Raw genomic sequence first — 20,853 nt, forward strand, 5'->3', positions numbered from 1 at the left:
ATCAACTATTGCTCCTGTAGCATGCTCATCGACCGATGGGCAACCATTCATTGAGGTAACATGGTAGAACCTGATTCATGACCCAACAAGAACCAAGATAGAAATTAAGTATTCCATTATACACAAGATACAATGGTCACATATAACCACACTCAATATTTCTAGTCAAAGATATACAATCAAATGGATTCATAATGTTTCTATTAGTAATGTGTTGGTTATAGATAAGCTTCCATGACAAAATTAGATCCTCATAAAACAGAAGAGGATCACCACGAAATATCAAACCGGTGAGAAACAGGAACCAACATTAATGACATTGTTCGCTAGTTCTGCATATTTTCATGAACGTCAGAGAAAAGAAGAGAAAATATTTAATAGGGCCAACAAAACCGTAAAATCGAGCCCTAATTCATATGAAACCCCAAGGAAAAAAAAAAGGAACCAACCAAAAAAAAAAGAAAAGAAAAGGAACCAACTGAAAAAAAGGCCGAATTGAGCCCTAGTTCAAATGAATCCAAAGATTGAGTAAGCAAAAAAGGCCCAAATGACCAAGAAAAATTACCTCAGATAATCAAAAGATTGAGCAAAAAGCACCAAATGATACAGAGAGAGAGACGGTAGTGTCACTCGGAATCCTCGAGAGTCGAATAGAATCATTGAGGAAACTATTTAACTTTCGGTGAAGACCCCTTTCTCCGTTGATAGCTTATTTTCTCTCTAGGATTTTAACAGGACCAGACTCTTGCAGTTCAGTACGATACTATAAAAATTTATAGGCGTCACTTTTCGCTAGAGAAGTCGTCGGTCATCGGACAAGTCGCTGTTTGTTGGAGAAGTAGTCGTTCTCTAGAGTGGAGCTTGCTGTCGTTGATTGCTGTGGGTGAAATGCAGAAACCGTCGAGGGCTCTGTGTTTTCTCTTTAATGCTTTCTCTTTAACGTTAAAAAAACACATAAACCCTAGCTTGTGGACGTTTTTGGACTCAGTGATCGAGTCCGAAAATTGATGGATACGTACTCGGGTATGTTGCGCAGTACCCAGGGAGTACCTGAGTACGTACCGGCACATGTACCGATACATAAATAATTAAAGAGACATGAATTTTAAAGTGGTTCAGCCAATAGGCCTACGTCCACTGCTCTATCATTTCTTGCTTTGTTTATATAAACATCCATAGAACTATACCCCTTTTTCAAATCTTGAAACTGTGATTTTAACTATATTATTCGAGCCCTGGATTGAGCAGCATAAGACTCTGCTTAAGAGCACTCCAAACCTCTAGAGAGGTTTTTAAACCAATAATTTGGGTATGTATTGCTTCAGATAAAGAGGACTTAATCCAACTCAAAAGTAACTGATCGTTTCTCGGCCATTCAATATATTCTGGACTAATTTCAGTTGTTCCAAATCTAAACATTGATGGAGCAGGTTTGCTTCCATCAATATATCCCATAAGATCAAGATTGAGGTGCATTGAGATTCGTAAATAAGATAATTTTCAGCATTTAACTTGATTGTGAGAAAATGCTGTAAATTGCTTGGGTATTGAAGAGGAGAAGCAAGAAAATTCATACCCGTATTAGAGTTGACTCCCGTATTTGATGATGCTTCTTGATTTGCCATGAGAATGAAAAGCCCCAACACAAGATGTAATCCTTAGAATCTAGCAGCAGCTTCAACCCTATTTCAGGATGCAAGGAAGGTGACACGGAAATTTGGAGTGGAAGATCATTAAGGCAACCGGAGAAACCCCCTTGGGATCGAGCCACAACTGCAACAAGGGAGTATGGTGAATAGGGTCATTCAAGCACCCTTGGAGCCTGGGTTGGGGCTGATTCATTCAAGGATGGAGATATGGAAGGCACGACAATTGAGTCAAAGGATCAGAAGGGATTCTCGATTCAGAACAAAAAATCGATGTCGAACCCTATCTCTCATCCTCTTGTTGAAGGCAATAACAGCTTCACTTTAGGGGATGAGGACCCTATACCACTCTTCGATGGCTGTGGTATGGCTGACGTTATCTTGCAAAAGGGCTATGGTAAGGCGACAACTACGTTTTCACCCTTAGTGATGCTGAAAAATCGAGCGCAGGGAAACAATACTCAACTGCCATGGTCACCTTTGCAAGGCCCCCAAGAAAATTCTGCAGAAAACGAATTTGTCATAGGTTCAGTTTCCACGGGGACACACCTGGAGGTGTCTTCCCTGCTGAAAGGAGCCTTGAAAAAGGATGGAACTGAAGACATTCAGAATGAAAGAGAATTGGTTACACGTCACAACGACCCCATTATGGAGTAAACACCTTTGGGCCATGGGGAGTTCTGCTACTGAGCGAGACTCAAGATATGCAAGAGGCCTCGAAAGTGTATGTCGAATTTCAGAACAGAGAGCTTGAAATAGACGAGGCAACTTCATGCTGCAGCATGGCAACCGAGGGTCCTAAAATTGGGGGAAGTAAGGGTCCAGCAGGTTATACAGATGGCCGTCAGAGGTACGTTTTTTCCATTGCCTCAGACTGCTGCCTAAGGATACAATCTTCAGCCGTTTAGTGGAGGTTACTTTGGAGGTGACAATTGAGGCTTTACACCGCTAGCCCTTTTTGAGGATTTTCGGAGGCTCCCTTGTCAAAACATCCTTCCATAGCTTTAGCAATTCCATCTGCCTGACATTATTACCTGCCATAAGAGGTGAGGTTCATGCTGGTTTCATTCGGGAGGAGCTAGGTCCACATCTGCATGATGTGTTTAGAGTCTTTAGACTGAGAACAATGAGAGGCCTTTGGGTTCAGGTTTCAAGTTGGAAATACGCAAGATCAGGCTTTGGTTTAGTATGCGAGCTTCTTTGCTAGCGGCCGTGATAAGGGATAGCCTTAAGGATATTCATGGGACTCATTCACTACGTCAACACCTATGGCAACAAGGTGTCTCTACGGTCCATCCAAGGATTTCTGTTCATGTGAAGGCATAAATGAGTTACCAGACCCTCTGGATGTTGTGGGTGGTTGAAGAGACATTCCACCATCACAACCAAAGTGTCCTGGAAGCGTGCTGAAAAGGGCATTGTGCTGAGGAGACTAATGCTCATGTCTTAATAAAATGTAAAATAGCTAAGGAAGTTTGGAGGTATATTGCTGCAAAGTTTGGTAGAGTGAAGTTTCCCCAAGGTGAGATTGCAGCTGAGTTCAAGAGATGGCTACAACCTAGGATATCGGGGAAGTGGAGGCCTCGATGCTGGAGGATGACCTTTTTAATTGTTTGCTGGAATATGTGGCGCCTCTGAAACAGATGTTTCCATGACAGTCTTGAACCCCAGATTAGTAGGTTCAAAAGAGAAGTTTGGAGGAATTGCATGGATAGCTTTTCCTCTGTCAGATGGCCTTCTGAGACAGAAATTAAATTGAGAATTTGGATGAAAGTTGGGTCTACAGTGTTGACACCATCGACTCAGATAGAAATGGAATGTTAATTAACATTGTTAGAGCTCAAACCAGGCGTGGACTGAAAATAGTTGGATTAAGCTATGTGGATAATGGGCAAATGGGCTGTGTCGTGACTATCAAGGATCGTGGAAGGATTCATGAAGGAGAAATGGAAGTATTGGAGCGTATTCTCAGATTCCATAAGGAATATGGTGGTGTCTATGTAATCGTTTCCCCTACTAAAGATTGGGTGAGGAAAACTAGACAGCAACTGGAAGGAAGAAGGCCAAATGCAGGCTGGACTGGGTGTCTTGACCAACTTCAGATGGAAATTTTTGTGGAGCAGGGTGCTGCTACAGTGACTTAGGATATCTGATCATGGATCATGCCAATGATCCTCATGACTATTTTGCTGACTTGAATATGTATAGGCATAGCTTGTAGGCTATGTTATCAATTTTTTTGGTGAAGGGTTGGGTCAATCCTTTGTGCTTATTGTAAAGATCTGTTTTCTCCTTCCCTTGTATATATCTATTTTGTTGGAATAAAGGTAGGGGGCCTAACCCCCAAGCAAGCTCTTTACTTCAACTTGGAAGGACTCTTTCCTAGTCAGTGCAGAAACTTGGACAATAACTGATAGGAGCATATGGATAAGCAATGATGCTTCCAACTAAGAACTGTTTGGCTAGGTAGCATCCCTTTTTCCACCGTTTGACAAAGACAACCCTTTTTGTCTTGTGAAAAATGCACTGCTTATCACTGGTTTTGTTCTTGGGGAGATGGCACCAGGGCTTAAAATTTTGACTCGGACTGTTGACAAGGGAGGTCGCTCAAAGACCGTTAGAGCTGGACCCGAACCCCTCGAACTGTCTTTCCCTTCTATCACATTTCTTTTGATAGCATTTCATTTCCATGTTTTTGTTTGGATTTGAGTCGGGTGGCTGTCGCCCTGTTTAGGCAGTAGTGGGTTGGGTGAGTAATTAGCAACTTATAACTAATAAGACCTGATACCCTGTTTAAGGGATATATACTGAGCTTAATGGGGATTGAAAACGCTAAGACAAAATACAATTATTTCTCGAAGCTCGGCTTCTCCTTGGGTGTGTGAGTGGGATTAAGCAGGTGCTAACAAAGACATTGAGGAACTTAGCAAGACTTTCAGTCTCACTTAGCAAGAAGTGATGGAATACACTTGAATTCCTGTCATTAATACCGCATAAGACTATCACTCACAGTAGATTGCGCATTAACATTGAGCTCAGATCAAGTGCAGGAGCACTAGTTCAGTGCATGGAGGGACGTTACTTGTATATGGCCATCCAGGAGGTAGTCTCTTTGTTTTCATTAGAGAAAAGGGCTTTGTGCAGATCACTATTATAGAGACAGCCTCCCAAATACAACCATGCCAACAGTTCTAGGGCACTCTTGAGATTGAATGTCTCCTTTAGCATATCCAGTTACGGATCTCGTCATGGCCAGGTCAGTATATGTTTTATGGGAAAGTTAGACATAGTAGCTGTTCTACTACTGATCAAAATGGAATGTTAAAAGGCACCAACCTGATGGAAATAAAAAGAACAAAAGAAAATTTATACTGATGATTCTTTTTATAATGATGGTCACCTGCTGGAGGGCTTAGGGTCACATGCGTACACCATGAGTTCTGCTTATGCTCATTGCTCACTTTATTAAATGGGCTATAGAAAAGACCATTAAGAATCTACAAAACTTCTTGTGGCGGATGGAGGTGGCTTCATTTTTCTTCGGTTGATAATACCAATGGATCATAATATTGTTAGACAATTTACAAGGATAACATTTTATATGTTCACAGTACAGCGGTGCCAACTAAAGAGATAGGGTTATTGTCACAAGTTTTACATTTACAGTTTCATGGGAGAAGGATAAGGGTGTTTGTTTACATGCAAGAGAAGATGCCTTTCTAGTTATTCCTGTTTGGGCCACGTGGAATTTTATGTGCAGGAATTACAATTATCAAACAGCAGCCAAGGTGAAGGATATGGTTATTGGGCTTGACAGTGATTGCTTCCTGATTGAATACAAAGAACAATTATACTGAGAAAAATTAGAAATTGATCAGGTGCATCTTCTACTTGAGGTCAGTCTGGCGGTAAATTCAAAAGTTGTTCTACAGCTGCTATTTCTCCAGAAACGCATGCATTCGGTGGCTGACCGACAGATATCTAAGTCTGATAGCATGTCGGAGATCCCGAGATTGGGTGAGGGTCAATATTGTGGCATCCGGTCCTTGGATGGTAACCGCTATTTGATCCATATAGGTTTCAATTCAAGACAGGGCAGGAAGGGACCAAAGGCAAGAAGGCCTGCCTCAACTATCAGAATTTTCTTCACACCTTGAGGACATGGTGTTGTTCAAAGGGGGGAATATTGTTAGATACCAGGTATAGGATCACGGGTTGGGTTCATGGGACTGACCGGGTAACACCCATAAATAGGGTCGAAAGGCCAGAGAGGTTGTTGGGTGGGGTGGGGGGGGTGGGATTATCGCTGAACATATCAGTTGTGCCCTTTGAGAGGAGAACCCTAATCTGGGATTAGGGTTGGCGTGTGTGTGGGTTTTCAAGGGTTCTATTGAAAGGAGGTGATAACTGTTAACGGTGACTAACAGCTGCAGTGGCACTAGCCCGGCCCATTATTTTCTTGGGCCAGTCCAGGCTAGGATCTGCTTTTCAGCCCATTATACGGTAATCATGACCCCAAACTGGCCCATTTGGACCGGGTACCAGACTACCTGTCAGGTACCTGGCTTGATGTGCCCATTCTTACCTACTGGTACTCTAGCCTGTCCACGTTTTCATAAAATTTTCTGTCAGTGGATGCTGGTCTACTAGTAAAGAGGGCTGCCTGTTGATTTCTTATATTTGTCCAACAAATCTGTTATAAAACAGTGGTTCAAGCTGGTTCAGCTCTCCAAGCTTGTGGTTCAGTTTTAGGTTGAAATAAGTAATGTTTGATGCCATTGCTGTAGTGTTTGCTGCAACCTGAATGCAACTCTTAGGAAATAATTGAGGCATATATTTTATAAGAACATTTATGAAGATTGCTCTCTGCCATCATGATCTTCTGGTAAAAGTGCCTTTTCCTTTCAATCTCTTAATATGTCAGAAAGCTTGGGGAACCTCATTTTGTTGATTGTTAAAAAAAGGTTTCATGAATCAGCTGTATGTTTGGAAAGTTGCTGTCAAATTCAATCAAAGACCTGAATTTCTTTATCCTTATCGCAGGATGAAGAGTTTAGCATGGGTACTGACCATTGCACTTTAAGACTGATAAATCATATTCCATATTTGATTTTGCTTCACTAACTTTGATGTGTTTACAGTCAGGTTAGTTGATATCTTTACTATTATTACATTTTCTTATGATGCAACTTTGGTTGTCAACCCATTGATTAGTTGACTAGTTAATCTATTGAGCAGTTAGTCCATTATTCAATGGGTACAAAAACAGTAAGGCCACTTTTGTGGACTAGTTGACTTTAACATATATATAAATATATATTGATTCTTGATGATATTTTATGACTTATCTTTTGGCACTTCAGTTTTTCTTTTTTGTACTTATATTGATCATGGTTTTGGAAACTGAATTGAAACTGATCCAGATCTGCTAGTCCTGACTGGTCCATTTGGGTGCTTATCCAACTAGTGTTGATTTCCCATTTTGACTACTGCAACTAGTTCAAGGAACCCTCTTTTTTTTTCTTTTTCCCCCTCAAGTAACAACTAACAAATATTGCATTTTCGACTACTACCTGCAAGTTAACATTATAACAGTGTATTTGCATGTTTGACATTTTTATTGTTTTTCCCGTATTTCCATAGCCAATGCTGATTACGTTGATCTTATTGTATCAGGGACTTGAATGAGATTCTCAATGCTTATGAGAGAGGGGAGAAATTTTACCTGTACACAGGAAGAGGCCCATCATCAGAAGCTTTGCACTTGGGCCATCTTATTCCCTTTATGTTTACAAAGTAAACTTTCTCAACAGGCAGTTCTTCTTTTACTGTCAAATCCTGTTATATGATTATGATTTCAAGTTTATGTCATATATTGAGTTGATATTATCATATGTATGACAACTATTATCTTTGCTTGTTTGCATTGATGATTCCTATTCTAGTTGACTTACTTTTCTACTTTCTGGTTCATGCTGACCTGATCTTTGTTTCTCCTTTTGGAAGTTTGAACTGTATATACATTGTCTATCATGAAACTAAAGCTCTTTGCTTATCTTATATTCTAGGGATGTTTCTTCCTTCTGTTCACAGACATGCTATGCTCTTGGTGCAAGCTTAAAAAGTGCTGCTTTGCCTGTTACAGGTATTTACAGGATGTGTTCAGGGTTCCTTTAGTAATACAACTTACAGATGATGAGAAGTGCATGTGGAAGAATTTATCAGTGGAAGAAAGTAGAAGACTCGCTCGTGAAAATGCTAAAGATATTATTGCTTGTGGTTTTGACATAACCCGCACATTCATCTTTGCTGATTTTGATTATGTTGGTGGGTGAGTTGCATTGGTTTCCACTCTCTATCTTAGCATATATTGGTTGGTGACTGCACTTTTATGTTCTTCTGTACCTTTTCTCTTTCCATAAGGGGCACACAATGGAAATGCAAGTATTATCGAAAAAATAAAATCTAAAGATAATCAAAACATGAGGAAGGGCTGTAGTACTTGATTTATAGTTTGTCATGTCATACTAATGATGGATTTAATTGCTAATTTTCTTGTTGCTGATTAAGAATATCTTTTTTACAGTGAATTTTACAGAAACATGGTTCGAGTTGGAAAACATGTCACTCTAAACAAGGTGAAATTGACAGCGATACCATTCCTTTGAACTTAATGATTTGTATCTTGCTTGTCATTCATTAAGGGATCACTCAGCTTGATTGAGGTCTTTTCTTCTAATTTTGTGTGCAAATAATGTTCTGCTATTTTCAGTGGCTTGATTTTTGACTTTGTATTTTAGCTCTTTGGTTGCAACATGATTCGTCTAGGAATCAGGGCCACCATCCTGACTCAGGAAATGATGTTTGTTAGAATTGTGAGTTACTGAGATGCTATTCAACTGGAAGCCGTGATACTGTACTGGACAATTTTTACATAATATTGGCACACTATATTACAAAACAATCCAAGTTTTGGAACTGAAAGCAGCACAGATATTGTGTTACAAAATATATTAGTTTTTAAACTTGGATAACTATGTTTCGTGGAGGGACATATCACATCAACATGATGTGCGGCTTACAGTGCATGCAGCTTCGGTGCCGTAATATTCATAAAAAGAGAAAAAGGAAAAAGAAGAGGAGGTAGAAGGAAGCGGAAGGAGAAGGAGGAACCTGGTGAAGCTGGAGGAGGAAAGGCAACAGCTGCAAGGTCCAATGTGGCTGCGGGCTAGAGGGAGAGAAAGATTCATTAGGGCTTCAGCATGTCTTTTTTTAACACTTTTGAACTTCTCTTCTGTTACAATTTCCAAAAGAAGTTTTGTTTTTCAATTGGCAAAAAGTTTGTAATTTCTTTTACAACACACACACACATGCACACATGTATATACATATATGCACTGAGAAAGAGACTCTGAGAGAGAGCAATTAGGTCAGGGACAAATTGCAGACCATTTAAAATAAATTATGAAAGTATCTTTTCTGCAATCTAAATTCTAACCAGTTCTTATATATATCATACACTTACATGCTAACGTGAAAGCATTTCAAAGAAAATTTTATAAGTGTATGGAAGATTAAAAAAAAATAAAAAGATAAGTCTAAAGAGTAAAGAAGCATGACACATTTCTGGGGCCAAAAACTTTTAGGGAGTGCTTAATACTTGTTGCAAAGTTTGGCTTGAGATTTATGCTATATTAGTGCAGGTAGCTGCAATTTTTGGCTTCACTGGTGAAGACCATATTGGGAAGATTAACTTTCCAACTGTTCAGGTTTAACTAATCATCTCTTTTTCAGTAACTTGTTCCTTTCCCATTGACTGTGAATAACCTGCTGAATTTTTACTTCATCTATTATCTGGTTCCAGGCTGTTCCGTCGTTCCCCACTTCATTTCCTCACCTGTTCCATGGCAGGGATCACCTCCGTTGCTTGATTCCATGTGCAATTGACCAGGTAGGGACACTTGTGAACTCTCAGACAGTTCTTTCAAAATACATGAAACATCTTATTGGGAATGATTCCCAAGTTGCTGTATGAAGGTAGCCCCCTGCTAACTGACCAACCTTTACAAGACAAAACCCTAAGATGACACACGCACACACACACCCTAATCTCAGATCAGGGCTTCTTCCTGCCAAAGGTAAAATGCTCTTAAAGATTCGATGCTCCCTCCATTCTGGCCATTGGCCCTATTTATTGATGTTTAGGGTCAGTCCAATGGACCCGACCCACGATCCCGTACCTGATATCTAACAATACTCCCCCCCTTGAAAAGAACCTTGTCCCAAAGTGTGAAGATACAAATCAAATGTTGATCGATAGGAGTCCTCCCCTGATTGCAGCCAAATAGGGCAGTGGCTGACATTAAAATCATGGCTCAACAAGGGCAATGATAGCATAAGGACACAATTGAAATTCAGCTGTTCCTCCCAGAAACTTCCTCTACGTTGGCATGAGACAGTATTCCCGATAATTGGCAAGTCAGCTGCTTGGCTATTGGAGTTCTCCTTCATTCGGTTGCTTGTTCTATGTTGCAGTAGCTGCGGTTGAGGTCTGCACTTGGTGTCGATACAAACATGCTGGCTCTAGAAGATGAGGTAAGGACAAGTGGGAAATACTCTGGGGCGGGTGCTCTAGGAACTTCTCTAACATCCAGGTCGTAGGAATGATTAGAGCAACCCTTATACCAGCTTAAGTCAGTCCATCCTTGTAGCATTTCCTTGGATGGGTAGCCTTTTGCCACCTATCTTGTCCTTAAGTTGGGATAACTGTAAAATTCAACAAGGAGAGTATTTCGTCCAGCAATCTCAAAAGTGGAGAACTTCAGGATCTTTTCAGTCCTCGTAGCAAGGCTAATCTTATATTTTTTTTGTCAACCTCCTAGCATATTCTAGCAGCTGATTTGCGAGGATACATCCAATGGAGCAGTTCCCACCTTGTTCCAGCAGAAGTACGCTGAAGGAAATATTCTATCTCAGGTGAGCATGGACCTCCACCTGCCCTCCTAACAGCCTCCCAACAATCATTGTTCAAATCATTATCACTACCACACGTCCAGACTTGCAACCCAACCTGAATGCATTGTAAAGAATGGACATCCCCACCATAAATCTGCAACTGTGGTGCCTGATGCAGTTGCTGTTCATCATCAGTTGACCCTCTGATTTCAAGGATGCATATTGGATTATTCTTCACAAGATAAAAAAACAAAGCTGTCTCCATCCTTTACAAGAAATTTGTAGCATTTTAACCTCATTCACCAATTACCATAGCAGCAGGTCCCCAAAAGCACATTCAAAACGTGACAGAAATTGGGAAGCGGCAATGCCTAACCCAAGAGCATTTTGATGACCATCACTTACAAGGAATCTATGTGCAAATGAAACCTTTAAATAATTAACTCGTGGAATAATGCAATTTGAAGATTCAGCTGTAGATGGCGCTGCATCAACGAGGGCTCAAGAGTACTCTAGCTCATGTGGATGAATGGACACATCTACCTGTTGCCAGCAGAGGGTTATTAACTCTCAAAGTTTGTGCTCTTGACCTGTCTTTCAAATGTGGACCTAGCTCCTCCCAATTGAAGCCGACCTGAACTTTGCATCTTATGGAAGGTACTAATGCCTGATCGATGGGGTTACTAAGGCTAGGGAAAGTTGTTTCAAATAGGGAGCCTCCAAAAGTCCTCACGAGGATCTCAAGGTGTAAGGTGTTAGTTTTCTTTTCAAGAGTATCCTCCCTTAAACAGCTGAAGTCAAAATCTTTAGGTAAAATCTTTAGTTCATCTTTGTGTTTCTTGATATTCGTCAGCAACCTTGCATGTAGATCTCAAAAGGTTGTTCCCATGCTTCTGAACCTGTCGGCCTTCTCCGATTCTCCTAGGCATGCTGTTGGTGAGAGCATATCTGACATGGAGTATGCCCTTTGCTGGAATCTAATTGCTGATCACCAAGGAAATAAGATCAACAATTATAATATGAAATAGCAACACCTCAGATGTTTGTTCTCTTGAGCCTCCCTGCCTTCCTCGGCTCCCTCCCGTCTGGCCATAGTGGATAAAGTTGGTTGATGCCTGATGGTGCCCCTGCCAAAATAGGTGCTGTGAATGGGTGGCATGGGTGAAGCATTCGAGGCCCAAACAGATGGTCCATTTCCACTGCAATCTTCGCCACTGCCGTGGCATCCTTGATCCACACCCATGGGGGTTGGCTTGGTTGCATCACCTGCCCACTCTCCCAATCGTGGTTATCCTCCTCTTGGTGTGTTGGGCCCTGAATGAAGTGCCGCTCAGTTTCTAGCCTCCTGCCTCGACGTTGCAGCCAACATCCACCTCAATTGGATTGTATCAAGGTCGTTTGGTGTATCCATGGAGATTTCTACAACATACCCTGTTTCGTTGATGCTATTGGCATGATGATGATATAATCCTTGAGCGATGGAAGGATCGTGTGTCTGTCGCTAATGTTGCAGAAGGGTTTCAGTTTGAAGGCCACCATCGATTGTAGATGGGAAGATCTCATTAGACTTGCATTATGTGTTATTAACCTAGTTGACACAACAGGCTCAAGTCCTTGGACCCTGCCTTGCACGCACTGGGCCTTTGACCTGAATTCTAGTGCAACCTTTTGAGGAGCGTTTAGTGCCATCTTGTAAGTATGAGTGTCTTCCACTGAAGATGTAGAAATGTCTACAAGACCTCTTCCCCATTTATGACCATGATGGATGATTGCCGTCTTAGATCGGAATGGGAGTGGAAAGGGTTAAAACTCACCTCCAACTCGACGACATGACCGATCGTCCTCTATGGCAGGACTCGATGTGGGAGAACGTCTTCAACCTCTTGAACTACATGACATTTTCTTCTAATATTGCCCGTGAGCAGGGTTTTTGACCCAGCGCCTGGAGCATCTTCTTTAGGTTCGCCATCTGAAGTTTCTGAATCGATACTCAATTGTGCATGAAATTCTCTGTTTGAAAGAGCAACCTTGGTTAGATCCTTACCTAGAAACTCTTCCCGCATCCGCCTGTATTATGCTATCATAGTCTCCCACATCTCATTTACGGTATCTCTTGTTTGGTCAATCCTTGCAACGAAAGTCTCCATCTTCTCTGATCGACCCGACTTTGATTCCAATGTGAGCCCCCTGCGAACTGACGAACCTTTTACAAGAGAAAACCCTTAGATCACACACACACACACACACACCCTCCCAGATCAAAGCTTCTTCCTCCAAAGGTAAGACACTCTCAAAGCTGCGATGCTTCCTCCATTCTGGCCATCGACCCTATTTATGGATGTTTGAGGTCAGTCCAATGGACCCGACCCACCACCCCGTACCCGATATCTAACAGAATGATGATTGTTGATGTTACAGTTTGTCATTTTCCTGGGGAGTTTCTATTATTTGTTTTATCTTTTTATTTTTGCGAATAGAGTTGGTTGAGAAGGTCTCATGTGTATGTCAGTAAAGTCAAATGCTTGTGATAATCCTGTATGTGTAGGGTTAATCTTGTTTTAAAACAAAGAGCATCCATGCTTGTCACATATAATTTTTGGTGCAGGTTCATAGGCATTGGCATTATCCACACATCTCATTCTGTCCCAATTATGCGATTGAACAACCAAACAATGACTCTCTGATATTAGAAATTAAAACTGAAATATTTCTAACATCTCAACTGGTGTTTTTATGGGATTGTGAACCTTATTTAACAGAAAACAAAAGGAACATATGGTTGTGGTGCATGGAGTGCTTTGCTAGGCATATCTCATTTAGATTAAAGAACAAGGAACTGTTGTCAGAGAAACTATTTCTCCAGTTTGTTCTGTTTTTTTCCATCTGCTGTACTCCTGATTCTCATTCTGCATCGAGGTGAACAAAGTGGGACACCATTTTGATTATTTATGATTAACTTCTTCTATTGTGTGCCTTCGATGATTACTAAGTTGCCTATCTGGCTAAAAAATTTATTAAAATGGACACTGGTATACAGGATCAAAATATTGCCTTCTAGTTTAAACATTTTCCTAACAAAGGATTATGTTTTATTTCTATGTTTTGTGAAATTTATTGGTATATACATTCTAATGACCATAATAGGTTTCTGCCTTCTGGATGAATATACATGTGAAATTATATTTGACATAAAAGATTTAGAGGCGAGAAGTAACCCAAGAAGCAAAAACTCAAAATGTAATGTCCTAAAAGGTTTTAAAATTGACCCTCTTTAATGTCCTATGAAGACTATACTGAAAGGATACAAATGGACTAAGATGGCTCTAATGTAAAGGTACAAGACTTTTAAACTATCACACATGCAGATTGCTTTGATCATGCCCTTCAAGGAAATTAACCCAATATTTTCACTTCTTTGTCACTCAAGATGATGAAATAAGGCCATATTAGATTCGAAGTAGAAATCAATAAGTTTGTTGGATGTGGTTCAGGGAATACATTAGCCCCTTGTTTATGTGAATCTATGTTGCATGAAAATTGGCAAGTGTTTCTATACTGGAGCCCCTATAAAGACTTGGATGAAGTTTGGAATTTTAGAGGACTTACAGTGGCAAACAAGGACATGCAAAACTCTTGGAATTAAACTTAGTTCCAACTGACTGAAAGCTCTATACAAGAAATGGGATTCCACCCTTATAGACATAGAAAACAGTCTTTTGTCTTCCAGCTTTTTCTGGATGAATAACCATGAAAAGGTTGGACCAGCCATAGTCACGTGGGTACTGCTGTCCAGGCACTATACCCATATCGGTTGGTACGACACTGGTATGGGTACCTTGGACATGGGTTGGTTACGGGTCAAGGTGTATCGGTCTTGGTGAACATGCCTGTCCATTTAAAGACTTGGTAAAAAATTGACCGATCATTTTTCTATGTGAAATTTAGGGCTTGTGTTTTTTTCTTTATTTGTATATACCCAATTAAAACATAGAGTGCTTGACAATTCTATATTCTTTTGTAGATATTCTTCTCGAACAAAGTGAGTCCATTTCGATGTGTTTGGTTCTTTCATGAAATGTATGATTACTAGCAATGTAGATTGCACTTTTGTTGTCACAACATAAACCAGTGGATTTTTCAATGTGAATCCCCTGTATCTTTTAACAAACTGTTCAACCACACAATCTTCATAGTTGTAGTAGCCATAGCTCGATATTCTGTTTCAGTAGAGGATAGTGCAACTTTATTTTGTTTCTTGCATCGCCATGAGATCATTGATTTACCTAAAAACACACAAAAACCGGTGGTGGAGTGTCTATTATTCGAGTCTACCCCAATTGGCATCTGTATAGTGTATATACAATCATATTAATGAAAACGTGACTGTAACAGTCACAAATACAGCATATAACAGAAATAGGCACTAAGGCCAAGTGAAAAATAGAATCCTTTATTCAAGAGAACATAGAATGGCTGTAGAACACAACATAAAACTGTACAATGAATAGTATGTCAATATATACAAGAGAGAGGGCTGAACTAGCTGTTGGGACTAGTTCCAACGGCTCATAAAAGAGCCGTTGGAACTAGCCAACGGCCTGAACAGAAACAGAAAAAAAAAACAAAACAAAAAAGAAAATGAAAAATGTTAAAACCTAACTATGAAAACATCTAAGTCCTCCTAAATACAAATATTAACCTATATATTCATATATGTAATATACATATATAAACATAGTCAATATCTATTATACATATGCTCTATTTCTTAACAATTAACTCTATTTCTTAACAATTAAATGATGAGAAAAAGGATAAGAACAACCCTTTATTTGTGGTATTTTTGATGTATCTAATGATCCACATAATTGCTCCCATATTCATAGATGTTGGTCCCTTTTGAAACTTACTTGCTATTGAACAACATAAGCTATGTCAGGACTAGTAATAATCAGATAGGTCAAAATGCTTCAACCAGCTGTTGATATGGGGTAGGGTGCTCCAATGGTTCTCCATGACATGATTTCATGTTACTTCCCAGAGCTTTGGGTGTCTCAACAATGGTCATTTGTTAGTCCAGATATGTCTATCAAATCATATGCAATTTTATTTGTGAAAATAAATAACCTCTTTTGTTATATGCAATTTCAATACCAAAAAAAAAAGTAAGAAACCCCAAGTTAGTTATTTCGAACTGATTTTTCAAAAAACATTTGACATGCTTAATGCTCTGATTATCACTTTTAGTAATAATCATATCATCAACATACAATAGTGATATATAATATTTTTTTAATAAACATAGTTGTATCAGAATAGCAAGATCTGAACCCTTGATCAAGCATTATCTTACTGAATCTATCATCCTTAGGAGCTTGCTTTAGGCCATACAAGTTTTTATGAGGTGAAAGACCTTACCTTTATGTATTTCATAACCAGGTGGAGCATGTTGAAATCAGAAAGTTTATTTTAAGTGTAGTAGTTTTTTTATTATTTAAAAGTTGGAGTCTTCTTTTGTCTTTTTACAACTTTATGAGTCTCCCTTATGTAACAACCCTAGACGTGCCCTAATCTCTCTTTAAGTAGAGACTAGGTCAGGATAATAGAAGTGAAGTCTTTTCCATCTCTCCCTCTCCCTTTCTCTTTGTCTCTCTCTCTCTCTCTTTTTTTCTTCCATCGTGTAACATGGTATCAGAGCCTCGTCTCCCTGGACCTGTCTGACTTCAGCTGCAGGTCGTCTTCCCCTCTCCTTCCTTCCTCCTCTCTTCCTCTTCATCTCTATTATTCTGTCCAGATCTGCCGTGGGTAACAGTTTGCCCTAAGGGGCTGTATCGTATGGGAGATCAGGGATCTGATCACTGCCAAGACATGATCAGTAGTGAAGGTCCGAAGATCGTTGGAGATATGAAGACACATTTTTCAAAGTTGTGGGTGATGGTTGCAGTCAAAGGCAGCCATTGCAGTAAAAGGCAGACTATTTTTTGAATGATCTCGTGGTTAATGGATGACTGATTTGTATTCTTCAGAAGTTTACGCTATGGATACTAGGGTTTGATGTTCTCTACCTCTAATAATTATTTATGTTATATAATTATGAAGTTGAAGGCATGTCGTGGTTGAAGGTATGTAGTCTGGTAAAGTCTGCATGAAGAATGTCTGCACGTTTGCTGTTTTTTCTTTGAAACTCTGTTAGCTTCCACAATGAACGACAGCTTACTGCTACATAATACAGTCAATAGTAACAGTCAATAGGCAGATTGGTGAAGGAGGCTTGTGTTGTTTGATGTTTTGTTTGTTGAAGTCTTTGTGAAGAAGGGCAAGATTATTTTCTTAGGGTTATTGATGTGCATGTGACATTGCTAATGTCTACTTTGTTTATCAGCTCCTTTGCATGACTGACTGATTATAAATATGACTGATTTTTGTGCCCAAGCTGTTGCACAATTTTATCGTGGTATTCTTGTTCTCTATTCTTGTGGTTCATTATGGCTGAAAGCAACAAACCAGAGGGTGGCAATGATCATAAAGGAACTGGAAATCCCTTCTCCTATGGATCTACTGTTAAGTTAGATGGACACAACTATGAACTGTGGTCGAGGTCCTTTATGTTGTCAGTTAAAGGACATCGAAAGAGGCACATAATTGAAGAGGATGAATCTATTGACAAGTCAGGGAAGCACATGACCTGGGAAGAGAATGACGGCATAGTTATGTCTTGGATTATGAATAGCGTCCAACCACAAATTGCTTCTACTATTACTTACTATACTACTGCTAAGGAGATGTGGGAATTCGTTAGGCAGACATATCCACAAGATAAAAATGTAAGTAAAATCCTTCAAGTTGAAGAAGAATTGCACAATCTCCGACAGAAAAATCAAGATCTATCACAATACTTTGCAACAGTTAAAGCTACCTATGAGCGACTGAAATTCCTGCGCCCTCCATGCAAATCTTGTTATAAGTCTCACTTTGAACCTACCATGGTTGCAAAGCTTCTTGCTGGTCTCTCTCTTGAGTATGTCGCTGCCAAAGATTAGATGCTCACTGGGAGTGAAATTCCTGATCTCTCTGATGCATACAACAGACTTAGCCGTCTGGTTATTAGCTTGTCACAACCAGCTAGTGTGATGCCAGCTTCTGCCCTTGCTGTGGGGGGTGGTCGTGGTCAGGGCACCACCTATAGTGCCAGAGGAAGAGGTATAGGTCGTGGAACTGGTGGTCGTGGGAGGTTCCAATGCACTTATTGTGGAAAGATGGGACACTTGGAGGATCGTTGTTGGGATAAACATGGTCGCCCATCCTCTATGTCACAGGGGAGACGTATGGTTACCAAACAGGGCAAGAGTCTTACTCATCCTCCTCTGGGCTCTGCACAGGTTGCCACTCCTACTGTGGATGACCCGTCATCTAGCACAGTATCAGAGACAGTTACAGTTAGCATTGACAGATCTGAGTATGAGCAGTTTTTGGCACACAAAGCCTCATAGGCTTCAGCTTCCACAACTTTGATTGATCAAGCCTTCTCAACGGATACGTCCACGTTTGATCCAAGTATCTCTTGGATTATTGATTCAGGAGCATCGAGACATTTTTGCAGTAGACCTGGTTCTTTTACTATTTTATATAGATTCTCTCAGCTGTCAAAATTGCAGATGGTAGAATGTCACCCATATTGGGTTATGAAGATGTGAAGCTTTCTCAGTCCATGACTATTCCACATGTTTTATATGCTCCTGAATTTCCATCTCATTTGTTCCGTCAAACAGTTGACTACTGATTTACACTATCGCATTATTTTTTACCTTGGTTCATGCTCATTTCAGGACTTACAAACTGGGAAGACAATTGGTGGTGGCTATGAGAAAGGGGGCGTTTACATCCTGTCGGCTCCTATGGGTCTTGCTGCTACCTCCTCTACATCAGAGTCTACATTCTTCCAGTGGCATCTCAGGCTTGGTCATCCTTCAGCGCCCAAGCTCGTTCTATCTTACCTAATTTCTCAGTCCCAGATTCTTTTTAGTGTGAGGCTTGTCAACATGGCAAGCACACTCGTAATAGTTTTCCTTCAAGTCTTAGTCCTTCGAGTCAAGAGTTGTTTGATCTTCTCCATGTTGATGTGTGGGGGCGTACCAGTTGCTAGCCGAGTTAAGTTTAGGTATTTTTTGTTCATTGTTGATGATTGCTCTCGAGTCAGTTGGGTATTCCTTTTGAGGGAAAGGTCTGAAGCAATTTGTATTCTCAAAAACTTGATTATTGAAATAAAGACTCAGTTTGATTCTGTTGTTAAGTGTATTAGCACTGATAATGCTCTCGAGTTCAAATCATCTATCTTAATGACCTTTTATGCTGAAAATGGTATCTCTCCCCAATTTACATGCCCTCATACTTCACAACAAAATGAAGTTGTGGAACGAAAACATAGGCAACTTCTAACTGTTCCTCGTACCCTAATGCTTCATAATCATGTACCTGCATACTTGTGGGGTGATGCCATACTCATGACTTGTTACCTGACAAATTGTTTACCTTCATCCTCCATTGAGAGCAAAGTATCTATTAAACTTGTTTATCCCAATCGAAGCTTATTTCTTGTTGCACCTAAAGTTTTTGGGTGTACTTGTTTTGTTCATATTCTTGGTCCTAAGCGTGATAAACTTTTTTCTCAAGCCATTAAATGTGTGTTCATTGGTTATCCTAGAAACCAAAAAGGATACAAGTGCTTTGACCCTGTAACTCAAAAAGAGTATATCAATGCGGATGTCACTTTTTTCGAGTCTCAGTCCTATTTTAGTCCTACTTCAGTATCGTCTGAGATGCCATGTCCTATTCCTCTACCTATTCCTCTGGTCATGTTGCAGTCTCTTCCCTCACCATTTCCTTCTCCTATTTCGACTATGAATAGGTTCCAGGACTCTCCATTGGTCTTCACTCGGTGGCAGGATCCTTCTCATAGTCAACCATCAAACTCTCTTCAGGATGTGAGCTCCACTGAAGTAAGTATACCTGATGGTGATCTTTCACAGGACTTGCTTATAGCCATGTGCAAAGGCAAGAGACAGTGTACCATGTATCTTATCTCTCACTTTGTTTCCATTGACCATCTTGATGACAACTTACAATAGTTTCTTAAGGCTATGTCAGTCCATACTGTCCCAACTGGTCATCAACAAGCATTACTAGACTGTAAATGGCAGAAAGCTATGCAAGATGAGATGGATGCTCTTGTACAACGTGATACCTGAGAATTGGTTGATCCACCTGAAAATTGTGACATTGTTAGCTCCAAATAGGTATTTACGGTCAAGTATCATTTAGATGGGTCAGTAGAGCGATACAAGGCTTGATTAGTGGCTAAGGGTTACACTCAGACATACGGCGTTGATTTTTTTGAGACGTTCTCTCCTGTGGCCAGGTTGGGCACTATTCGCCTCATTATTTCTGTTGCGGTACACTCTGATTGACCTATGTATCAGCTTGATGTGAAGAATGTCTTTCTTTATGGTGATCTTGAGGAGACTGTATATATGCAGCAACCGCCAGGGTTCGAGCGATAGGGAGAGTGTACTAAAGTGTGTCGTCTGAAGAAGGCTATTTATGGACTCAAACAAAGTCCCAGGGCGTGGTTTCACATATTATCAGAGGTGGTTTCACAATGTGGATTTGAAAAATCTCCTTTGGATCATTCTCTATTCATCAAGAAGACCTCCAAAGGTATAGTTGTTATGGTAGTATATGTTGATGACATTATCTTGACAGGTGATTGTGATTAAGAAATCTCAACTACAAAGGCTTTCCTTCAAAAGCATTTTGTCACGAAAGATCTTGGTCACTTACGATATTTTCTTGGGACTGAGGTTGCGCAGAACAAAGAAGGTGTAATATTGTCTCATAAAAAGTATGTCCTTGACCTACTCCAAGATACAGGGATGTTAGGGACCAAGCCAGCTAATCTCCCTATGAATCCACGTCTTCATCTTCATGATAATCAATCGGATCGAGTAGATTCACGATCTTATAGGTCTCTCATTGGCAAACTTCTTTATGTTACTATAACAAGACCAAACATTAGCTTTGCTATTGGGAAATTAAGTTAGTTTATGGAAAAACCTAGAAGAGTCCACTGGGATACTGCATTGATGGTGTTGAAATACGTAAAGTCGTCCTTGGGCAGAGGCGTCTTCTTTAAGAAAGGTGAATCTCTAGAAGTTGTAGCTTACAGTAATGCTGATTATGCAGGGTTTGTTGATGA

The 20,853-nt window shown here is 40.2% G+C and overlaps 1 protein-coding gene across 3 annotated transcripts in view; it reads left to right on the forward strand.

Moving 5' to 3' along the window:
- Positions 1 to 20,853, forward strand: part of LOC116247894 (tryptophan--tRNA ligase, cytoplasmic) — a 39,021-nt gene that overhangs the window by 5,364 nt on the left and 12,804 nt on the right. For 2 of the 3 annotated variants that reach the window (XR_004170937.2, XM_031620322.2), the window contains exons 2-6: positions 7,323 to 7,442; positions 7,792 to 7,977; positions 8,233 to 8,284; positions 9,350 to 9,415; positions 9,511 to 9,597. Coding sequence is in view for 2 of the 3 variants with exons in the window: in XM_031620322.2 (XP_031476182.1) it covers positions 7,323 to 7,442; positions 7,792 to 7,977; positions 8,233 to 8,284; positions 9,350 to 9,415; positions 9,511 to 9,597 (511 nt within the window). In the remaining variant the exon portion in view is untranslated. The remainder of the gene's footprint in view (positions 1 to 7,322; positions 7,443 to 7,791; positions 7,978 to 8,232; positions 8,285 to 9,349; positions 9,416 to 9,510; positions 9,598 to 20,853) is intronic. The other variant, XM_031620323.2, reaches the window with a different exon arrangement.

Source organism: Nymphaea colorata, chromosome 2 (assembly GCF_008831285.2).
Source record: "Nymphaea colorata isolate Beijing-Zhang1983 chromosome 2, ASM883128v2, whole genome shotgun sequence".
Taxonomy (NCBI): Eukaryota; Viridiplantae; Streptophyta; class Magnoliopsida; order Nymphaeales; family Nymphaeaceae; genus Nymphaea; species Nymphaea colorata.